The sequence below is a fragment of the Cicer arietinum genome, chromosome 8 (assembly GCF_000331145.2).
Source record: "Cicer arietinum cultivar CDC Frontier isolate Library 1 chromosome 8, Cicar.CDCFrontier_v2.0, whole genome shotgun sequence".
Classification (NCBI taxonomy): domain Eukaryota; kingdom Viridiplantae; phylum Streptophyta; class Magnoliopsida; order Fabales; family Fabaceae; genus Cicer; species Cicer arietinum.
This window is the reverse complement of record NC_021167.2, coordinates 10,864,713-10,889,382: the sequence shown is the minus strand read 5'-3', so window position 1 is coordinate 10,889,382 and position 24,670 is coordinate 10,864,713. Positions and strand designations below refer to the sequence as shown.

Genomic DNA, 24,670 nt, shown 5'->3' with positions numbered 1-24,670 from the left:
TGTCACCGCTTGTTGAATATCATTACTCCGAAGTCACTCGATGGCTCTATTTCTGCATATCTTGGCACCGTTCATAGTGCACTTCATGACTTTAATGAGCTTCTCCCTCCTGCTGCAAGTAATCCAGCTGAACAAAAGGAGTTGGATCAACGCAGCACCTTCTTCATGCTTCTTGCACTCTATGGCCTACCCTAGGAGTACTCTGCAACTTGTGATCAAATTTTGGGGTTTGTTACTGTTCCGGATATGTCTACTACCTCAGCGATCCTCCTTTGAGTACCAGCAAAACATCCAGTTGAGCAGTCTATTACTTCAGTTTCGGGTGACATTGCTGCCCTTGCATCTCAAGGACATAATCAGCATCGTTCTCGTGGAGGACCATCCAACTCTAAGCCTCGTCCCAAATGTGAGCATTGTCATCGGCTTGGACACATTGATCGTTGTTGGAAGTTGCATGGTAAGCATTCGCCTTCGATAAATGCAACTCAGCTTGATCCTTCTGCAACTATTCAGACTACACCATCTCCACAAGGCTCCCTGGCAAACTATGAAGATTTTCTCCGATGGGTTCAGAGTCATCCGAACTCTAGTTCTCCTACTTCGGTTGCACACACTGGTAACTCATCTGTTTACCTCTCTCATTCATCTTCTCTCGGCCCTTGGGTTCTTGATTCTGGTGCGTCTGATCATGTTACTGGTAATAAAGGTCTCTTTTCATCCCTTTCTACATCTGGTTTTTTACCTACTATAACTTCTGCCAATGGTACTCAAACCCGGTCTCAAGGAGTTGGCACTGTCCACATTCTCCCTTCTATCTCAGTTGCATCTGTTCTCTATGTACCTGGATGCCCCTTTAATTTACTTTCAGTTAGTCGATTGACTCGATCTCATAACTGTATTATTACGTTCACTAATGATAATGTTACCTTGCAGGACCGGAATTCGGGACGGACGATTGGCGTCGGATGTGAGTCACAAGGCCGCTATTCCCTTTCTACAACATCCAAGACGGCCACAGAGTCCCCTCATACTATCCATGCTCAGCTAGGACACCCAAGTCTTACCAAACTACAAAAACTGGTGCCTAGTTTGCCTAAGTTGTCTACTTTACATTGTGAGTCGTGTCAGTTAGGGAAACACACCCGTAGTAATTTTCCCGATCGAGTCAATAAAAGAGTATCATCTCCCTTTGCTTTAGTTCACCCTGATGTTTGGGGTCCCTCTCGTACTATGTCTACTTTAGAGTCTAAGTATTTTGTTATTTTTATTCTCGTTGTACGTGGTTATTTTTAATGAAAAATAGAACTGAATTGTTTTCCATCTTTGAGCAATTTTATCAAGAAATTAAAACCCAATTTGGAATTTCAATTCGTACCTTAAGAAGTGATAATGTTCGGGAATATTTGTCTCATCAATTTCAAAATTTTATGACTTCCAACGATATTTTACACCAAACATCATGTCCTCATACACCTCAGCAAAACGGGGTAGCCGAACGCAAAAATCGGCATCTCATTGAAACCACACGAACCTTACTTCTCCATGGCAATGTTCCATTCCGTTTTTGGGGGGATGCAGTCTTAACGGCATGCTACCTTATCAATCGTATGCCATCTTCTGTCCTTGATGGCAATATCCCTCATTCGGTCCTCTTTCCCCATACTCCTCTTCACCCACTACCACCTCGTGTCTTTGGATCCACGTGTTTTGTCCACAATTTATCTCCTGGTTTGGACAAATTGTCAGCTCGGTCACTCAAGTGTGTCTTTCTCGGTTATCATCGGTCCCAAAAGGGCTATCGTTGTTATTCTCCCACACTACACCGCTACGTTACATCAGCCGATGTTACCTTTTTCGAGTCTGTACAATATTTTAAACCTACCCATATAGCTACTAAGCCCTATCAGGACATTACTCCCGAACCTCCTCAAGTAATTATCCCTCTCCCACCCACTCATATTCCTATGAACCTGCAGAGTCTGCCCTTCAACCTCCCCGACCACTACAAACATATCAGCGTCGTCGCTTACCCTCTGTTGTGCCTGTTCCTGTTCCCATTACAGACTCTCCTCCGACGCCACCTCTGGATCCGGCTCTGCCACTCATATTCCTATGAACCTGCAGAGTCTGCCCTTCAACCTCCCCGACCACTACAAACATATCAGCGTCGTCGCTTACCCTCTGTTGTGCCTGTTCCTGTTCCCATTACAGACTCTCCTCCGACGCCACCTCTGGATCCGGCTCTGCCACCTGAGCCTGACCTTCCCATTGCTCTTCGTAAGGATATTCGCACCACCCGTAATCCATCTCTTCATTATATTGATTTGTGTTATCATCGTCTTTCTCCTTTACATTACACTTGCTTGTCCGCCTTGTCTTTTGTTTCTATTCCTAAAACTACAGGGAAGCATTATCCCACCCTGAATGGAGGCAAGCAATGCTTGATGAGATGTGTGCTCTACAAAGCAGTGGTACTTGGGAATTGGTTCCTTTACCTCGTGGGAAGTCGTTAGTCAGGTGCCATTGGCTTTATACAGTGAAAGTTGGTCCTGATGGTAAGATTGATCGATTTAAGGCTCGTTTGGTAGCCAAGGGATATACTCATATTTTTGGGTCGGATTACAGAGACACATTCTCACCTGTTGCCAAAATGGCATCTGTCAGACTGTTTTTCTCCATTGCAGCAATTCAACATTGGCCTCTCCATCGACTTGACATTAAAAATGCCTTTTAGCACGGTGATCTTGAAGAGGAAGTTTATATGGAGCAACCACCAGGGTTTGTTGCTCAGGGGGAGTCTTCTAACATGGTTTGTCGGCTACACAGGTCCCTTTATAGTCTTAAACCGTCTCCTAGAGCTTGGTTTGGCAGATTCAGCTTGGTAGTACAAGAGTTTGGTATGATCCGTAGTGAAGCCGATCACTCTGTATTTTATCATCACTCAACCCAAGGGTGCATCTATCTTATTGTTTACGTGGATGACATTGTTATAACTGGAAGTGATCAGCAAGGAATACTCCAGTTAAAACAACATCTCTCAAATAAATTTCAGACTAAAGACCTTGGTAAACTCCGTTATTTTTTGGGTATTGAAGTAGCCCAATCCAAGGATGGCCTTGTAATTTCACAAAGAAAATATGCTATGGACATTCTTGAAGAAACAGGCCTATTAAATGCAAAGTCAGTTGATACTCCTATGGATCCAAATGTCAAACTCCTACCCAAACAGGGGGAGCCTCTATCAGATTCAGGAAGATATAGGAGATTGGTTGGAAAATTAAACTATCTCACAGTCACTCGTCCTGACATTTCCTTTGCTGTCAATGTGGTAAGTCAGTTCTTAAATTCTCCTTGCCAAGAACATATGGATGTTGTAATCTGGATTCTTAAATACATCAAAAATACACCTGGAAAAGGTCTCATTTATGAAGATAGAGGACATACTCAGATAATTGGCTACTCAGATGCCGATTGGGCAGGCTCACTCATAGATAGACGATCAATTCCGAGTATTGTGTACTTGTTGGAGGAAATTTAATATCTTGGAAGAGTAAGAAACAAAATGTTGTTGCAAGATCCAGCGCTGAGGCAGAATATAGGACCATGACACTAGTAACATGTGAACTCATCTGGTTGAAACAGTTACTGAAAGAACTTCAATTTGAAGAGGTCAGCACAATGACACTAATATGTGATAATCAAGTTGCATTGCACATTGCCTCGAATCCAGTATTTCATGAGAGGACTAAGCATATTGAAATTGACTGTCATTTTGTTAGAGAAAAGATCGAATCGGGTGACATCATCACTAGTTTTGTCAATTCCAATGATCAGTTAGCAGATGTGTTTACAAAGGCATTGTGAGGTCCTAGAATTAGTTATATATGTAACAAGCTAGGTGCATTTGATTTATATGCTTCAGCTTGAGGGAGAGTGTTAAATATTATATTAGAATGTAAATATTATATTATATTAGATGGGCTGTAAGTATTCTGCCCCATTAGTATTACTGTAAATTAAGGTTGTTTAATACCCTTTGTCTATATAAAGAAATTCCGTTGTGTAGTTGAAACACATGGGTTATTCAATATGTCTCTCAATACTCTTTATATTCAACAGCAGCAAACAACCAAATATGATGATAAAGATGTAACCAGTTTTTATGCTTACTATTTTAACAAGAAATACATGAAACATCAGATACACTAGATAAATTAATAATTTTACACATTATTTTAATTATTAAAATGTGTACAGAAAAGAGTTGTTAGTTACTCAGTTATAATCATATAAATTGGGGATGACAGTAAAATTACTAATCCAAAGTCATTAAGATACACCATACAAAATAGAGGCTAGTATTTAGTCATTTGTATCAAGTTAGAATCAAGAGATAATATTCAATCATATTCAGAGTTCTTATTCTTTCTCTCCTCCTTTTATCAAAAACCCATTACTTACAATAATCATACACTAATAAACACTAGTAATGATAGTATTCAGCTTAGAGGAGCCAATCCTTAATCGGACCAAATATTAAGTTGGAGACAGGTTTCATCTGAACCCACAAGCCCTAATCCTTGTCGTATATAGTAAATGTACGAAAAATGCTTGAAAATCATAATAGTATCATGATTCATGATTTGATCGAATATCACAAGAGAACAATTCTTACGGAAAAAAAAAACTAAATTAAATTAAGGGAAGAACATAATTTTCAGTTTATTTAAAAGTTTATCAGCATAATAGGGGAAAAGAGTGCAAGTATTACCAGCTCTTTTGCTGAATGTCCGAAGAACAATCAGATTCTCATGTTTCTTCACCCAACTCATCTTTGATTCAATTCTCGAAAACTCAATGTACGCTTCATCAAGAACCACCAGTATGGGAAGCTCAAGTATCTTTAAGAGATCGTCGTCATCAATTATACTGTTGTGAAATTGTTATACCCATATACTTGATCAGAAGCTAACAGAGGAGAAACACAAATTACCAGGAAAATAATGTGTTAAATATGTTTTTTTGAACAATATATATAATGTACTGTGCTTTTAGTCCATAATCAATCTATTATCAAGGAATAAAAGCACACGATATTGAAGCAGGTCGGGATTATGCTGGCTGGGGAATACGCAGCTGAGAACGGTGCGGGTGAGGACACCGTGGGCTTACGGTTTGCAGCAGAGAGAGATAGAGAGAAGCAGAAGACTTAAAAAGAAGGTTTAGGGTTCTTTTTGCGCCATGGTTTTTCCTCACCAAGTAGAATTCTTCCTTTTAAAACCAAAATGCAAATTTCGACCATTAAGGATCATCTTGGTCATGATTCTTAAAACCAAAAGCTTTGTCGCCCCTCCTCCTTCTTCGTGTCGCTCTTCAATTGAGATTTGGTACAAATTTCAAAAACTAACGCTAATCCAAATTACCCTCCAAATTTCTATTTGTTTTTATGTGTAAATAGTAGTACTTTTATTTGTTTTTTTATTTTTTTAATATCAACGTCATGTTTTTCATTAGCCACGTATACATATTAGATAGGGTTAAGCCATTTGACGGAAAGGATGAACTTATCCCAACGTGAGTAATGCAAGAGAAAAACTTGAAACCTAAAATAAACGTAAGAGACCAAATGTTGAATTAAGCCCTTTCTAAATATGCATTCTATAGCGTAAAGATGTTGAAAAAGGGAGACATGACAGTTACCTCCCATCTGGATTGTTTGGAGAAGTTAAAAATATGCATTTGGGCTTCTCTTGTTTAACAACCTCAGTTATGCTTTCCACATTCAAGCTGAAATCTGGCCTCCTTGGAACTACATTTAAATAATGCAGACAATTATGCATATCTGACATGGCATAGTAATAAAAATCTGAACTTTGATAACAAAAAAAACCAAACACTGTTAAGAGGAAAAAAGGAATAGTAAAAAGTTGAAAGGACAACCCAGTCATTAAACCTAAGACGTTTTCAGTTCACAAATCTAACAAAAACAATATATTTAGAGTGAAGAGCCATGATACTATACAATGTTTAGCGACAATTTTTTTATATGACAAATACAACAGACAGTGGCGGAGTTTGAACTAAAACATTAGGGTGGTCAAATTTTTTAAATTTTAATAGATAAATAAAAAGTATAATATTGTTTTGTATATAAGAATTTTAAGTTGTAAATTTACAAAATATTTTGACGATCAAACTCTTAACGCTTATTAGAAACAGTAAATCAAATTTTGATTGATATTTTTAATAATTAAAAATTAATTTTTAAAAATCTAATTTTTTTTTAAACACTAAAATTTTTAGAGTTTAATTGTTATATTTTGTCGATGTATAAGTTTTACAATGTCGGCACATCTATAAGTGTGACTTTAAAAGTACTTATAATAAAAGTCAAACTGTTTTATTAATCTGACGGTTATGATTAATTGACAGTGTAACATATCTTTACATCTTTGATGAATACAAATTAAATCCAAATTTTTACATTATTAATACAACTTTCTTAACTACAAGGACAAAAAATATATATATAATTATTAAAATACATTTAAACACAACACATTATTTAAGATATCAATATTGATATAGTGTTGATAAAAGATAATGGTTTGGTTTGAGTATTAGACAATCTATTTTAAAATACATGAAACTATATTTGAAATCAATAAATGTCGGATTTATTGGTTTGGTTCAATTGGGACTCAACCATAAAAAAATCAAACTAATTTAATTAGTTTTGGTTAAATTATTGCGATCATAGAATCATTTGGTTTGATTTTTATATCTCGAGATAAAATTCACAACTCAAAGTTGAAATTTATGTTGAAAAATTTATTTTATTTTATAATCAGTCGTTGTTTTTGTAATTTTTTTATAAATTATTCCCTCCAATTTATATGAGAGTTGAGAGAAAATAGATTTAGTATGTTTAGAGAAAAGATAGGGAGAAGATAGAGAGAAATGTTTAATGGAATTACGAGAATAATTTAAGAATTTTGGTATTCTATATAAAATTTTAAAGTGGCTAGAGGGTAAAAAAATTTAAAGTCCTTAGAGAATAAAAAATTAAATATATCAATGCAATTTTTCAAAGTTTAGATGTACTATAAAAAAATTTGGGACCCTCGTGTCACTGTGGCTTTGTGCTAGTGGTGTGCACAAGGTTAAGGGTCAGCCCTGATTTGGTTCATAAGATGGATAAAATAGATGTGTTAATCAAATTATAATTCAAATGTCTCTTATAAATAAACTAATAAGAGTAATAGTATTTTTTTTTAAACTATTGGGGACTTTGGGGTGGCTGTGGCCACCCTATATCCCAACTCAGCTCCGCAACCAGATATACAATATCATGTTACAAATAATTTCAGTAAGTCAAAAAAGATAAAGAACTACAATTATGATATTGAGATATGAACCACTTTGATATCCATGATAGGTTTAAGATATTTGTTACTCATTTGACTAGTATAAAACAATCTATGATCCTTGAAAGAGAACAATTTTTTTTAAACAGCTAATATTAGTATGCCAATTGTTAATTTGTTAGTATTATGTTGGAGGTGGGAATCGAATCCGATAACACGTTTTCACTCCATTATTTATCTCTGCCATCAAGTCAACCTTATATCCCCTTGAAAGAGAACAAATTTAAAAGCTACATTTAGGAAATGTAATTCTTACCTTTGATGACATGTGCTCCATTAACTGCAGCATCAAATTCATACATTGTGAAAGTTGGAGGGCAGTCCACGATCTTATCACCAGGATCAAGCACACAACTGGGGTATATTTCAAACAGCAGAAAATAAGAATGAATAGCCATAGCTATGCTGAAAACTAACAGAAAAATAATTTGAAGCCTATCAAAAGCACGAAATGAAACGGTTCTAACCGCATGATCAAATCAATAAGCTCGTCCGCACCACAACCTACAAGAATGTATTCAGATTCAAGGCCTGAATCTAGGGCGAGAGCAGCACGCAATCGGCGACTTTCTGGATCGGGATAGATATATGGGAATTGCATTGACCCAAGGGCTTCCATGACCTGTCAAGTGAAACCTCCAATAGTCAACTCAAGAGACAATACAATAAAAGGTTTAAATGTATTGCTCAGTAAGATCCTAGAATACACTTGAACATAACCAAGAGACAATGCCCTGGTCAATTTTAACATTATGTTACCAGTTAATAATTTTTCAATTTTACCCAATATGCTGACAGGAAAAATAGAATAAAACTTACCTCTGGAGGGGGACCGTACGGATTTTCATTAGCATCTAACTTGACAATATCCTCAGGCTTGCGTCCTAGACGAGAAGATAAAACCTGCAGCATATAGCCTCTTCTTTTGTTATAAAACTACAACGCAGTGGGAAAAAATTCACAACAGAAGTAACCAATGACAAGTTCTAGGGCCTGGGGTTGATGGAAAATGTTAGAAATAACTATTAATTCATTGCCTGCCTCTATGATAAGCAAAGAGATCAAAATAGCAGTTAAAGAACTTATCAAAAAAGAACTTCCAATTTGTATGCAAGTGAGTCACCAAAATCACATAAAAGAAACAAAAACTTCAAAAGTAAAAGAATACACAAAGAAACAGTAAAGCCACAATGTATCTGTACAGGTAAATACGTATTTTCTACAACACTATGTAGCACCAATGCTTCAGGTTGAAGATGTAAGTGCCCACGAGTATCTACGCTCAGACAATAAACACAACATATATGTCCCAATGTCACATTTTCCACCACTGACACAACTATACTATCAGATTACTAATTACATTCAATCTTTTCATTCTCTCAAATTACTACCAGTGTTGACGTGCAAGTGAGTTAAATGCTTCGTAGTATATCTTTTTTTACTTTAAGGAAACTTTGTGCAAGGAAGCTTTAACAAACAAGGTTGCAGTAAGAGTAAACAGTCATTTTGGTCCCTAAACTTATGGCATTGTCACAATAATACTTAAATGCATCAAAATTACAAAAAAACACCTAAATACGTCTTTTGTTAGTCATTTTGATCCTCGAATATGTCTTTAGTTAATCAGTTTAATCCTCAAATGTGTTTTTCATGCCAATTTAGTTCATAAACTAACAAAAAATATATTGGGGATGTATATGCAATTGCAATACATTCAAAGACTATGGGTACATTTGTTACAGTTTTAAAATAATCACTTTGAAAGTTTGTGCCAGTTTATTCCAGCTTTTTTAAAAAAGAAAATATCTAAATATAAACTAAATACTACTAAAAATGAGACGCTGTCTTTAGTAGCTTCTAAAAAAACTGATTTTTAAACAAAAAAGTGAGTTTCACCGAAAAACACAAACACAGAAAAACATTTTCATTTTCTAAAAATCCCTAAATAATACAATACCAAAATCATTTAAGAAAAATCTATGACAAACGAGCCCTATAGAGAAAGCGCCTTACACATTCAGGACTAAAACGGCAATGGCAGATTATTGTTGCATTAATGAAAGAGAGTGAAGGAACAAAAGGACGAACCTCAAAAGGTAAAATGGGTTGATAAGGAGCCAATTCCCTAAGATGTTGTCTAATAAAGGAATCGGCAGTGAGCTGAAGAGGAGCATTATTAACTTGTTCAACAGGAATGGTGGAAGACATAGCAACAAATTTTCTTCTTCGATTGAAACCCTCAAATGATGAATAAATTGGTGTGCGTTGTTGCAAGCAGAAAGAAACCGAATTGTGAAAATCAAGAACACCCATTAATTAATACCTGAATAATAATTCAATTCAAAACAAGTCAACGCGAAAGAAATCCAATTTAGAATAGAAATCAATGAAATGAGAGAGAGAGAGAGAGTACCGTGTTAGGTTAAGAAATGGATGATGATGATGATGAAGATGGAGACTGTAACTCTGTGAAGTGAAACAAATGAGGAGCTACGAAACGGCTTCTGTAGCCGCCGGTAAAACGGAAAGATTTTTGCAATTAATTTTTACAATCAAACTAAAATATTTTGTTTTTAAAACTAAATCGTAATTCGTAAATCATTTTACGGTAAATGTGGTGTAATAAGGGTGTTAATTAGGAATTTGTTTATTAAGTGGGGTGTAATTTACGGTAAATTGAAAGAGCATAACTCTCAAGTGGATTTAGTGAAGTTGGGGTCTTGATAAGGATTTTTGTCAAGAATTTAGTCATTTTATATCTCTTCAAAATATAGTAAAAAGAAAAGGCTAAATTTACATTCAAATGGTAAAAAAGTAATAATAATGAAGTACAATAAATAAATATCATAAAGTAAAGCATAGAAAGGTGATATATTAAATCATAAAGTTCGTCGCTTTCTGGTAAGAAAATAAGCATATAAAAAGAATATATTAAATCAGGTTCTTATAAATAAATATCATTATCTAACGTGGATGTAATTCATGAAAAAAAATAAAAATATAAACATAACAAAAATTCTCTTATATATGAAAATGTGTTGATTATAAGTGTTTTAGAGACTCGATTTGTTTTTTAAATTTGTCTTAATCTTTAAGTAATAAGATGGAATCTAATAAAACAAAATAATAGTAAAAAAAATAAAGATAAGATTGAGATCATGATAAAAAAAAAAAAAAGTAAAAATTCCAGTTAATGCTCTAGATATTATTCCGTCTTAAATTATTTTAATCGTTAATTATTTTTATTTGTTATTATTAATTTATTTTCTTTAAAAAAAGTAGCAAGCATATCACTAATTTATTATTTTTAAATGAATTTTTATAAGTAGTAATCATAGTAATTGTTATAAAATGTTTAAAAAATATTTAAAAATTACTATTTAAGATTTAAAAATGAGATCAAAATGTTATAATCAAATAAATAATACATCAAACTCGGCAACCCCAGTGGATTAAACCAATTTGATCTCATAAATTAAAATTGGCATTCTCAATTTTAGTTTTTTTGATATATAGGCATTCTCAATATTTTAGTGATCCTAATTTTGAATATATACACTGTATTTGTTATTGATGGTTATGCCACCAATGAAGTCATAATTTATAATCATAATATTTAAAAGGAAATTTTTGTAAGGATGAAATTGGTGATTTGATCGCAAGGATTTAAAATTGAAGGTATTTCAAATATATATTTGTAGAATTTATATTTCATGAATTTTAGTGATTCAATTTTGTTAATAGGATATAATGTGCAACAATAGTCAATTGGAAGAAGAGTAAATAAATGGAGTTAGCTGAATGTTGATAGACTTTTAAAAAGAGATGAATTACTGTATTTTTTTATTTCAGAATAAAATTATCATTTTCAAAATTCAAAGATCAAATTAAGAATTAAAATATAAATGAGGCGGTGGATAGAATCAAAATAGATGTATGGAGCTCCTTGAGATGTTTTTTCTAGATAAAAATATTTGTTTTAAAAAAGTAGATAGCATTTCTCTTTGGCAGAGGGATTAAATTGAGTGTTCATTATAATCGGTTCAAATGTGCAATATTTTTATAAGTTTAACTATGTATATAAATCAAATTCATTTCCTTTTTAAGAGACATAGAAAAGTTATAAAAATAACGATTAATTATGACCTGGAACCAAAAAAAGAAATACATGGGCCAAAAATGACATAAACTAATCAACCAATTCTCTCCCTATCCGTAAAACTAAACTAAAATAATTTAAGCTATGATTGATAAAATTAAACTATAAACTAGCTGAAAAGCTAATTAATACCTAAAAAACTGACTAATAACTGAAAAATTAACTAATAACAGATAACTTACGACTTATAGTTGAAAAATTAATTAATTAAAACTAAATTATTTAGTTAATTTAACTTTTAATAATATAAAATGATATAATTATTTAATTTAAAATAACACAAAATGTGACATTTTTACCCAATGTCTCATGGATATTGTTTTACTCCATTTTCTTTTTTTTAATCAATTTTTCTACTTTACTTTATTTTGTTACATCATTTACTTTTTTTTTATTACAGTACAAACATAAATTTCATTAGTTCTCTTAAAGTTTAGCAAACTCCATATATATATATATATATATATATATATATATATATATATATATATATATAATTTAACATAAAAAATAAATTTAACTTTATCACAATAATAAATTAAAAGATAAAGAAACATATATAAAATATATAATATATATATATATATATATATATATATATATATATATATATATATTATGAATCAAAATAAAATAAAATGTCAATATCATATATTCAAAATTAATATAAAGTCTTACAAACACATGAAATTGACAATAGCTAAACTATTTTTAAATTAGAGTACTTTAGTGTATTTACTAATTCTAAAAAAAGATTATCTTACTAATATAACAAACTCAAAAATTTTATAGAAATCACGTCTGAGCAATAAGAAGAACTTCATCTTCATCAACAAAATAACTTTTAATATTCAACAAAATAACTTACTTGCCATAACTTCATCTTCATCAATAAAATATATTTTAATCTTCAACAAAATAATCTAATTGCCAAAACTTCATTTTCATCAACAAAATAACTTTTATTCAACAAAATAACTTACTTGCCATAATTTCATCTTCATCAATAAAATAGATTTTAATCTTCAACAAAATAATCTAATTGCCAAAACTTCATTTTCATCAACAAAATAACTTTTATTCAACAAAATAACTTACTTGCCATAATTTCATCTTCATCAATAAAATAGATTTTAATCTTCAACAAAATAATCTAATTGCCAAAACTTCATTTTCATCAACAAAATAACTTTTATTCAACAAAATAACTTACTTGCCATAATTTCATCTTCATCAATAAAATAGATTTTAATCTTCAACAAAATAATCTAATTGCCAAAACTTCATTTTCATCAACAAAATAACTTTTATTCAACAAAATAACTTACTTGCCATAATTTCATCTTCATCAATAAAATAGATTTTAATCTTCAACAAAATAATCTAATTGCCAAAACTTCATTTTCATCAACAAAATAACTTTTATTCAACAAAATAACTTACTTGCCATAATTTCATCTTCATCAATAAAATAGATTTTAATCTTCAACAAAATAATCTAATTGCCAAAACTTCATTTTATATATATATATATATAATTTAACATAAAAAATAAATTTAACTTTATCACAATAATAAATTAAAAGATGAAGAAATAATAATAAATATGACAATGAATACATTAATCAATTTTTGTAAGATGAATGATATTGAATATATTTTTTTGGTTATTTTAGCAAGGAATTAAAGAAACCAAGTCCTCTATTGTGAATTAGTGGGTGAAAAAGTAGTGAATGAGTGGGATAGTTATTTTGTATTACATAAAAAAAAAAAATAATAAGATTATAAATGAAAGAAAATGTAAAAAGTTATAAATTCAAACACTATTTGAAATATCATCTCAAAATAAACTACATGTTTGTGAAACATATCTCTTTTAATCCAAGAAACTTATAAACTAGTTTAATAAACTATAAACTAACTTATTAAACACTGCCAAGCAATGCCTTAACCAAACTCATACGTTGGAGGAAGTGCGGCTCAATATAGCACCCACGGTTTGGCCCGCTGTCCAGCCCCTACCCAACCACAGTATTATCAAATTTCAACTACAAGATATAATGTTTACCGCACAATATTTCAAAAAATATAATATCTCATTTGTTATGTTGGCATGAATTAGCAGCTTTGCAGAGATTTATAATAATAATAATAATAGACATTACCAAACAAATCAGTTTCATTCTTTTGTAGATCGTGTTCAAGTTCGAGTCATAGTAGGAACGGGTACCGGTTAGGGAGAGTATAGTAACTTTTACATTGGAATGTTTCTCTACTTCATAATATGCTGCTGAGAATACTATCTAGTCTTAGGTACAAATATTTGATTGATGCACATAATGTACATATTAGACAAACATCATGAACAGAAACCTAACTAGAGCATAGAGAGGGATGATGACTACAAGTGAAATGGCGAAAACAGTTCAGTTTAAGAATACTTTACAGGATTGTTGCGGGATTTTCAAGAAAATGAAGCTTCCATAGCTTGTAAAATCGAGGCAGTACTAAATCTGAAATTCCTTAAGCTCTTGCCGGGCCCTAGATCATGAGGCTGAGAATCAGATTCAGGTTTTGTTGGTTGGCTGTCCATAAGTGTGGAACTACTTCCAGTAGAACTATGCTTTGCTTTCCATACACAAATTCCTGAACAAAAGAGCAAAAGCTGGTTACAAATTCTAATGCAAAAGTTTGGAAAATCTATGAGAATCAAAGTAAAAATGCATGAGTAGCACTAATGCAAGTGTATCCACCATTAATTTTCTTTTAGCTTAATTACAGTTTTAGTCACTCTATTTTTACTGATTCACAAAATTGGTCCTCCTATTTTAAAAGTCGACAATTTTAGCCACTCCCCCTGATTTTTTAACTAAAAAAATAATATTAAATGTTTTAAACAATGTGACATATGATACTATGATGTAGAATGATTAACACCCATTAAATTAAAATAAAATGTCGTAAAACTTAGTTTTCAACTTCGAAATTTTTTCATATTTTTAATTTAATTAATAACATAAATAATTAATGCATCTAGATGGTTATATATCATAGAATTGTATGTTACGTCATTTAAAATATTTTAAATCGTCATTCTTTAGTTCATAAATATGAAGGAGGAGACCAAAACTGTCAACTTTTAAAATAGAGGGATCAATTCCGTAAATTGGTAATAATAGAAAAACCAAAACTGCAATTAAGTCTTTTCTTTTTGAATCCCTAACATATTAACATATCCTATATACTGAAATCTTTAGGAGCAGACAAAATTTGCATATCCTATTTATGCAAATTGTGCAGTATTCTAGAATATTCCTAGCAGGGCATACTCACCTTTCTTATATTTTACACTTGTCATAAGCTTAATAGTCATTAGTGACTGATTCATACCATTCGATAAATACATGACACTGTGCACACAACTACAGAAAGTAAAAATACAGATTTAGAATATTCTTTATCTCTCAAAATTATCATTCCTGACGTCTTAAATGTTGTGGATGTGCCATCTCTTGATCAACTCACTTACTCCCTTACCAAGTGTCTCTCAGATCTCTGTTTTCAACCCATTCTTACCAAAATCAGAGTGCAGTCTTCTCAGAAGACAGGGAATTGTTAACGCCTTAGCGGTATATGCAAATTGTGCAGTTTTTAGGACATTCCTAATTGAGCTTACTAAGTGTCTCTCAGACGTCTGTTTTCAATCCATTCTTACCAATGTCAGAGTGCAGTCTTCTCTTACACCACCTCGAGAAGACAGGGAATGTTAACGCCTTAGCAGTATATGCAAATTGTGCAGTTTTTAGAACATTCCTAATTAAGCTACTCACCTTTCTCTATTACTCTATACTTGATAGTCTGTTAGAGGCTTATTAGTTATTACTATTAGAAACTGGTTCTAGAATCATTATTGCACTGTACAAATGCACGACACTGTGCATATAACTAAGGTAATAAATTAATAAAACAGATTCAGAATGTTCTTTCTCTCTCATATTAGTTTCTCTTTATTTTCATTACAGGCAGTTAAACAATAAAATAACAGATGTTCGTAGCAACCAACCAGCACTTTCATTAACATAGCAAATACCTTTAAGAGGCAATTCAGGTCTTGGAGCCATAGGAGGTTGATGTGTTGAAATCCAAGATTTCAAAGATCTGCATGAAGGCAGTGAATGATTTTGAACATTGACAACACAAGGGACATTACCAAAAATATCAAAAACATGAGATTGTACTCACGCAAGAAAAGGAGACACCATATACAACTTAAGGCCAGTGATCCCACGAGATATTACGTCATCACTCGAAGGTTGAAGTTCATCAAGCCGTTGCCATGCAATTTCCTGTATAGATATCATACGACAAAACCTCAGCATTATTATCTCCTATAGTAATTAAAGAGCTGCAAAACTAAACAGTTCAGAACAAATACAAATACAAATACAAATACAAATTTCAAGATCCAAATTTCAAGGTAACATGGCTAAAAACAGACCGGCAAGGTGGCAATACTAGTCCACATATCACAGCTGAACAAGGGATAAAAATGACAAAGCACTATATAGAATGTTACACAACTTTATTTTAAACGGTTTGGGGAAAAAATAGAAAAATGTGTTAAACCTCCTTGAGATCTCACAATGACAAGATACATGGTCAAAACGGATCTAATAGACTTGGGCAATCCTCATCACTTGATCTTTTCAGGTTGAGTTAGGCCAAGTCTAAATTTTAAAATAGTATCAGACTCTACCCTAGCTATGTTATTGGGCCAATCATTTTTTCCCACTCTCTAGATGTCTACTCTTACGCATGAGTGAGAGTTGTCATTGGACAAACGCATTTGTTTACGCTTTAGAGCCTACACATGCAATCCTGGGTGTGGAGTGTGTTGCCGGTGTGATGATGAGTCTAGTATCATGCTGGAGCAGAATACTTATATTTTCACTATCGTATATTTTCACCTTATATGCAGATATTTTCTTGTTTTTCTCAGTACTGTGATTCTATGCTTTTCATCTGGTTTCTTTGTTTTGGAAATCAGGGTATAACTTTATGTCCATTTTGTTGTAACTTTCTGTTCTCTTATATAAAGAAATTTTGCTTTTTATCCGAAACTACAACTTGAAGTATTAGTGATAAGTCTAGTGTTAAGTACATAGGAGAATTAAATGATAAAAAACCTTAAATATTAATACATCAAAAGAATCACATACACTGATCTCCTTTTTGGTAAGTGGGGCAAATGATGTATCATCTTTGACACCAGCAATAATGTAAAGTCGCACTCTCTGTTGTCCAAAAATAACTTCAAGGTATTCATCCTTGTTAAGAAGTTTTGAAACATCAAAACCTGTTTCTTCCATGACCTGCATTTAGCACAAACAAAAACAAGTAAGGAAAAGCTAAGGCAAGACTCTTGTGCATTTAACCCAGCTTAGTTTTTGCTTAAATTAAAAACTAAAAATAAGCGCTTTGCAAATAGAACTAAAATTGTTTGGTTTACAATCACATGGATCATATATGTATATTTTACATAAATTTAAAGTCGTTTATTATGCCATTGAGATAAATCAAGATTAACAGTGTTTAAAATCGTTTGATACACCTACTAGATTTTAAGAAGGATAACTTTTGGCCCAACTTCTACATTTAAGGAGATGAGAAGCCAAAACAAGGATGGGTGAAATGCACCCTTAATATAACATGAAGTAGACAATTCAAATTAACTGTAGGTTTTATAAATCTATATCAATTTTGTTATGTTTCCAAGACCTATAGAGCAAAAGAAAATGGAAGGAAAGTCAATCACGACTAGAATAAGAAATGGATAACTCCAAACAGTCACGCTTACTTCTCGAATGGCACATGCATGATCTTCTTCATCTTTGCTCTTTTTGCCACGAGGGAAACTCCAACTTGAACCTTTCCATCCCTTAACTAGCAAACACTGTCAACAGATATGTAAGTAAATAAGGATCAACTGCCAATAAATAACTTCAATAGGAACATTGGGTCCCACGAGGCTCCATTGTAAAATTATTTGCTTGAACTTAGAAAAGTTGATGTCATGTTGTAATATAAACTAGATTGAACATATGACTATGCCCTTCTGAAAAAACTGACAACTTGAAATTGCAAATTACAAACTAAATAAACCTGAATATCTGTTCTTTATAAAATAATAAATTGTGCTTCTTAGAGACTTAATTAAAAATTTCAATGCACAATTGAAGTACTTAAATCCCTCATGTTCAGAAACAATAGGTTACAACTTATAAAAAACACAAAGAAGTTTTGTGGAGATGAAAAAATATTTCAAAAATAACCCATAATAATTATAATACATTAGCAAACCCTGGTTTCAAACTAATACTACAGATTCAAAAAAAACACAAGTAGCCTTCACTTCATATATTCCTTTACACCTCTAATCTCTAGATGTTAACGTAGTATCATCAAAGTCTTCCGTAATATATTTAGGGTCCATTTGATTTGTTAAAAAATGAGAGACTGGGTGAGATAAAAAATTTATGCTGTTCATTCTTATGTTTGAAATCTGAGTCATGTTCTTTCTGTCTTAGGGTATGGGTATTATCTCACCTTCATTGATGACTTTTCAAGATGTACTTGGATATTTTTTAATGAAAGGTCATTTTATGTTGTTCAATATTGTATAATTTATTCAGAAATTATGACTCAGTTTAACAAACCAATTCACAACCTGTGTAGTGCTAATGCAAAACAATATTCTCGGATTGTTTCAATTCTTTTACACAATCATATGGCATTATACATCAATCAAGGTGTCTTAATGTATTCATGAAAGGCCATAGTTATACCATAGAGACGCTAAGGCTGTTGCATTAGAAACCAATGTATTAAAGCAAATAATAAGTACTACCAACAGCACTTATTCTCAACTTACCCTTTCAAAGGTTTCATCAAGAATTATAGCCCCAGTTACAGGAACTCGAACCTTGTAGGAAGTGAAGTCCTTAAAAATATCATCTATATGGGCCACATAAGGCTTCAAAACATCACAACTATTGAACACTGCTCAATATTAAGGAAGAATCCAGTTATGTGATGTGAATAGAGAGATTAGGACAATGAAACTAAAATGCTGTGATAATTAACCCTTTCTATGTAAGGCCTAGACCACAATGCCTTCTAATGTCTAAATAGTAAATCGTAGCAAGGGAGTCCTTGTCTCACCTGGTCAACGGATTAAATTCAAAATAACACTATTCTAATATTTGCATTTCATTTCAACTGTGTGTATCTGTACAAAAGCATGTGAGCATGGCTGTTCATGAACATTATTGAAATTTATGAAGAAAAAAGGCCTGCTTACATCTTTTTGTGCAATATCATGCAGAGAAAAACTCGGCAACAGTTTGCTGTGAAATCCATGTAACACATGCAGTTTCCTATCTTTAACAAAGCAAAAATGACAACAAAAATATGAAGCTTTCACAAAACTAGACTTTGCATTGTTATGCATGGTTCCCTGCTAGAATTTTACTGCCTGTTTGGGAGGGGGATTTTGGAGGGGAGGGGAGGACTTATTATTCTTTTCGAAATTAAGCAAGATATAAAAGGTTTCTAAGCATGAATGAAGTGTGATTGAAATGTTATATGATCATATATCACTTAATTCTTTTAATTTTTTTTAAATCTTTTTAATATATATTACAATATAGACTTAGCCCTCCAAAACACTCTACTCCGAAATCCTCCTCCCAAACAGACCCTTAGAGAAAATCATAAGAGAAGAATAGTTTAGATTCCCCCCATAATTTGATTCATGGACTACAAGAGACCACATAAAGTATAAAGTGTAATATAATATCATGTCCAAAGCAAAGAATTCATCAGCTTACCATGTTGTTTTCCATGGTTTAATAAAAACTAAGAAAGAAAGAAGTGCAAGAAAGAATTGGTGATATATTACTATTGTCAAATGTAACTTATTTATGTTATTTTAAGAGAGATAGAGGAGAGAAAAGTGAAGTAAGGATACATAACGAAGTAAACTCCTTGAGATTTAAGGACTTGAGAGATGGATTGTTTTCTACAGAATTATCTTCATAAAACCAATGTGCATACTCCACAAGAAATAAGATCCTTTCAAATGATTGAAGATCTTCCTTTGGCACATTTAGCACAAACCGACTGCAATATAAACAACATTAAGTGGCATTTTATCTACACTATAAAAACAACATAAGTAAAGGAAATAGAACATCCGACAGCATAAGATAACCGAGCATGTTTGTTATGGCTTTTTTTTAAAATAATTACTTTTCTTAATAAAAGAAAACCCTACATTTAGGAGTTTTGATATGTTTGTTACAAACCAGAATCTGCAAAAAATCTAAAAATTGATTAAAATAAAAAGTTGTTATAAGCAGCTTCTCATAAAAATAGTGAACAATCACAAAACGGCTTCTACTTTTTTAAAAAATATCTAACAAATAATCTCTAAATTATTGAAGGAAAAAATCACTTTTTTAATAATTCATAGCAGACTGGCTTATATCACTAAAATTGCATGCGAAATCATTTCAAGAAATCTCCAATTATAAATTTATACAGCTCTACTAATAATTATTTATCCAGTAGAATAGAAGCAGTAAAGTAAATTAATAATAATAATTTGCAAGATTGAGCATCATAGAAAACCATGAATCAATGTATTCGTTGAAACCTAGTGGAAGAATTAATCGAAAGCATAGAGAGAAAGAGAGAGAGAGACCTGCAAAGATCGTCGAGAAGTTCTTGGGGTGGAAGAACGGTCTTATTATAATATGAAGAAGAAGAAGAACTTGGAGAACGGTGATGATTAGACATGTCTTCAAACCCTAAAACCAAAAACAAAATTCAATGAATTGAATTAGTTTACATTTACACTCAAATAATCATCACATTCTAATAATCACTTCAGCGCCAAAATTCCTCGTTACATTCTCACCCCAATTTTCAGATCGTAATTCGCCTTCAAATATTGCCACTCCTAAACTAAACTGCTTCTTTTTTTTTTTTTTTAATAATAATAATAATAAAAATAAAAATAAAAACTAAGGTGAGGTGATGGTTTATTTTATTTATTATTATTATCAATAAACTTTTTTTGAACTTAAATATAATTTAGACTAAAGATTAAATTTAGTCTATCATAAATTTAATTTGATTTAGTTTAATCATTGATAAAATTTAATATTTAAATTAGTTTATGGCAAAAAAAATTAGCAACTTTAATAATTTTATATGAATGACAAATTAGTACTTTTATAAAATTTGATTAAATTTAATTCTAATAAAACAAACATTAGATTTGTATACTAGGCATTCGATCTCCCCTAATATCGTTGGAAATAAATATAAAATTTGTATGTGTTGTGAGAGTTCGAAGATTTTCTTTATGTTGGATTGGAGCATTACCCTTCACTCTAGCTTTCTCGTATAAAAGAAATTGACTAAAATTTAATTTTAATTGTTGTTGTGTCATGTAAATATGACAATATGTCAACCTAAAAAAAGATGATAAATAGTAAAATATTTTGGGACAAATTAGTCTCTCTTTTTGAATTTTAAATTACTCAACAAAATAAACACTTATCAGTCTCATAAAGAAGGGGTAAAGACACATATGATAGTGATTTTGATGAGTTAGAGGCTAAAGATATTTGTGATTGGAGTTATGAATTACTAGCTGAAACATTTGTTGCTGGTGAAGAGGGAGTTGTTGGCCTAGTGGCTAGATTTGGTGTTCAAAGAACTACAAGCTCAGTGCCTACTTCTGCAACTGGTTTTGAAGAAAATTAAGTTGATTCTGATTATTTGGAGACTCCACCAGCAAGTGAAGATAAGCAAGAGGTAAGAAGATAATTTTTCAATTTCAAGACCCCTCTGAAAGTGGTGATCATGTGAGGTTTGAAATGGACATGCAATTTGGTTCCAAACAACTTGTTAGGGGTAAAATTAAAGACTATATCATGGAGACAAATAAAAATATTCATTTAAAAAGATGATAACCAAAATTGGCAATTAGTAAACTTCATGGATGATCACTCATATGATACATAATAATTAGAAATAAACAAGCGAAGATTTAATGCCTTGAAAAATCTATTCATATGCTGAAACATACACCTCACATTAAACCTAGTGGTTTGATTGCTGAAGTGTTTGATAAATGGGGAGTGAAGTTAAACATATTTCAAGCATATAAAGCCATAAAAAAGTGATATCATAGATTTAAGGGGTTGCAAGTGAGTAGTATATGCACTTTATGAGTTATATTGAAGAGTTTAGGAGATCAAATCCAAATAGTACACTCATTTTGTAGTATGGCAGAAGTTTGATTTTGCGCTTGAAAGGATTTATGTTTATGTTTGGATGCTTGTATATTCGCCTTTGCATATACATGTAAGCCAATAACTGGGATTGATGCACATTTCTTGAATAGAGAAAGTGATGGTTAATTAGTGGAGGATTATATCATGCACCCCACACCTAAACCTATCACTCCTTAAGACCCATGAAAATACAATTTTATCCTTTTAATCATTTATAATAAATTTCAACATTGATAGTTTCAGAAGTTTCAAATTTTCGAAATAAGGATTACATTTCGAAAATTTGGAAAGTTTCGAAAGTTTCCAAATATTGAAAGTTTCGAAATTTTCCTATTTTGAATTGTTTGAAAGTTCCGAAAATTCTGAAATTTTCTATTTCGTATGTTTTGAATTGTTTGAAAGTTTCAAAAATTCTAGAAATTGTCATTTCGAAATTTTGGAAACTTTCGAATATTTTGGAAATGTGAGTGAAAAAATTAGAAGTTAAAAAAGTTGAAAGTTTTATAAAGAGCAAAATTATATTTTCACGTTGATTCAGGAGTGGCAGGTTTAAATGTGAGGTGCAGGATAGAATCCTCTAATTAGTGTCTATGATAGGTGAAGATGTGAATAACTAGATGATTTTCATCATATATGTTGTAATGGAAGCAGAAACAAGAATCCGTGAGAATGATTTTTGAATCTTTTATTGAAAGACCTACACAGTATCCAACATAGACAATATGCCTTCATTAAAACCAACAAAAGGTGTAAATTTAAAATTATATATGTATATATTTGGGTATTTTTGTTGTAACTTATTTTACTTTAATATTTACAAGGTTTGGTTCATGCCATAAATAAATCAAGGTGATCATGTTGAACACATATTATGTGTTAAATATTTATATGGAAATTGGAAAAAGAAGTATCTCATAGCACATGTGAAATAGGTATTGTAAGACCAATAATTTATTTATAGTAAGAATTAGAGTTTAATGTCTATTTGTGTCTTACGTTGACTATTTTTCGTCTGTTTACCATCTACATTGTTTGTTTGTTCGTAAAATTTATGGTAATTATGTTTGGCTTATATATTGATCTATGACAAATTGTACATGTGTTTTCCTTGATATTAAATGTCAATGTGAATGTCTTGGTTTAGTCGAAATTTTAAAAATATTTTTCTGCGAGACATGTAATTTATTTATAATACGAATTAGTTTATTATCAAATTATGTCTTCTTTTGTTTATTATTATTTTTTTGTTTATCGTTTTTATTGTCTATTGTTTGTAAAATTGTTATAAATGTCTAGCTTGCAAATTAATCTATGACAAATTATTTGGATGTTTCATTGATGTTAAATGACTATGTGAATGTCTTGACATCGTTGAAATTTCAAAAATAATTTTCTACTGAGTTTTTTGAAAACGGACAAGATATACTTGTTGTTTAAATTTTGACGAACTCCGATGGCACCAAAATTTAATTTGGAGTTTTACATATCAATTATAATGAAACTTTGATCTCTTTATATTTTTTTAAGATATGGAACAAAAATTTCGCCGGATAAAAATTTATTCGTAAAATTTTGAAAAGTTTTAAGTTGTAGTTTTATTATAAAAATGGAATAAGTGTTGGTGTTTGGTTAAGAGAACAAACTCTATTTTTACACCTTGATCAAAGTCTCATTTCAAGAAGTTATAGGAAGTAAAGTTGTTCCTCTCGATAAGGCAGTGTTAGTGAGCTAATATATTTGAGGTGAGACACTTCCTTCCCTCTTTTATTTTCCAAGATTCGTAAGCTTTATATGTGTGAGGAAGAGTTACTTTTTTCTAGTTTTTTAAGATGTCTCTATTGATTGTTCTTTTGAAATGAAAATATTTTCCTCCTCTCTTTCTCAGACCCACAAGAAACACATAAAGGGGGATAACAAAATTTGTGTGTAATTTTGGTGTAAACGTGAAATTACTTATGTGTATTACTTAAAAAATAAAAATGGAAAAGAAACCCCAAATTTTGTTTGAGTTGACTAAAAGGGAGAAATTGTTTTTTTAATGTATTTGAGTTATGTAATGAGTTGTTTTCAAATAAATGAGTTTGAATTGAAGTTGAAACTTAACAAGAAAATTTAAAGTTGTTAAAATTGTGAAAAAATTCAAATTTTAACTAAGTTAATGAGTTGAGAAAAGAGTTAGATTATGAAATTAATATGTTTGGAGTTAAAAATGTTACACTCTTTAGTTACTCTTGGACTGAGTTTAAAGAAAAAGTCTAGAGTTCTTTATTAACGCAAATTATTGTTCTCTAATGGTTGAGTGATAGAACTTGAAAGATAAAAAGATTTTCTTCCAAAAAGATTTGAATTGTCGAGTTTGTGTATATGTAGATTGAATGTGGTTGGATAAATTTTGATGGGTGAACAAATTTTTATAAATCTTTATGTTTACGTATATTGATGTTGTTGTGGTGAATAAAGAAAAATAATTTTCTTAGTTTATGCTTTTCTAAAGGTAGTTGTTATGGTTGATGGTCAAGAATGTATATATGTTGTTAACAAATCTTTGAACTTGTGTTTAAAAGAAAACAGTGAATTGTGGGTTCAAGCTTAAGAGTTTGTTCATGCATTTCATAGTTAGTGGTGACCGTGTTGGGCCATAGTGTTAGTGGTGATCGTGATGGGCCATGGGATGGTTCCATGAGTTGATTGCTTCACCTTATCCTTACGGGAAT

At 31.5% G+C, this 24,670-nt stretch overlaps 2 protein-coding genes across 4 annotated transcripts in view; both read right to left on the bottom strand.

Annotated features, from left to right (window-relative positions):
* LOC101506392 (histidinol-phosphate aminotransferase, chloroplastic-like) overlaps positions 1-9,996 on the bottom strand; it is a 12,584-nt gene extending 2,588 nt beyond the window's left edge. Inside the window, exons 1-7 of the mRNA XM_004514634.4 lie at positions 9,844-9,996; positions 9,519-9,753; positions 8,247-8,330; positions 7,895-8,049; positions 7,684-7,781; positions 5,701-5,809; positions 4,772-4,929 (exon numbers count right to left, since the gene is read on the bottom strand). Of these exons, the coding sequence (XP_004514691.1) occupies positions 4,772-4,929; positions 5,701-5,809; positions 7,684-7,781; positions 7,895-8,049; positions 8,247-8,330; positions 9,519-9,743 (829 nt within the window). The 5' untranslated portion in view covers positions 9,744-9,753; positions 9,844-9,996. The remainder of the gene's footprint in view (positions 1-4,771; positions 4,930-5,700; positions 5,810-7,683; positions 7,782-7,894; positions 8,050-8,246; positions 8,331-9,518; positions 9,754-9,843) is intronic.
* A 3,383-nt stretch (positions 9,997-13,379) lies between these two features.
* LOC101506944 (mRNA-decapping enzyme subunit 2) lies at positions 13,380-20,670 on the bottom strand. 3 transcript variants are annotated; one of them, XM_004514637.4, is made up of 9 exons: positions 20,354-20,563; positions 19,619-19,770; positions 18,521-18,648; positions 17,447-17,542; positions 16,809-16,961; positions 15,832-15,935; positions 15,680-15,747; positions 14,036-14,235; positions 13,380-13,607 (listed from the first exon to the last, which is right to left on the bottom strand). In XM_004514637.4, exons 1-8 carry the CDS (start codon positions 20,446-20,448, stop codon positions 14,054-14,056), a joined length of 978 nt encoding a protein of 325 aa, XP_004514694.1. In that variant the 5' UTR covers positions 20,449-20,563; the 3' UTR covers positions 13,380-13,607; positions 14,036-14,053. The 3 variants fall into 3 exon arrangements, with proteins under 3 accessions (XP_004514694.1, XP_004514693.1, XP_073220341.1); XM_004514636.4 differs by lacking the exon at positions 13,380-13,607 and adding an exon at positions 20,570-20,670 and having other exon boundaries at positions 13,751-14,235; positions 20,354-20,459; XM_073364240.1 differs by lacking the exon at positions 13,380-13,607 and having other exon boundaries at positions 13,751-14,235; positions 20,354-20,459; positions 20,562-20,592.
* Positions 20,671-24,670: the final 4,000 nt, after the last annotated feature.

What these genes read in the sequence shown, in the direction of transcription:
- LOC101506944 (XM_004514636.4), bottom strand. Translation starts at nt 20,448, where the DNA reads ATGTCTAATCATCACCGTTCTCCAAGTTCTTCTTCTTCTTCATATTAT. An exon ending in TTGATGAAACCTTTGAAAGG is followed by an intron (nt 17,543 to 18,520) that starts GTAAGTTGAGAA and finishes ATCTGTTGACAG; the next exon opens with TGTTTGCTAGTTAAGGGATG. An exon ending in ACCTGAATTGCCTCTTAAAG is followed by an intron (nt 14,236 to 15,679) that starts GTATTTGCTATG and finishes TCTTTTGTTCAG; the next exon opens with GAATTTGTGTATGGAAAGCA.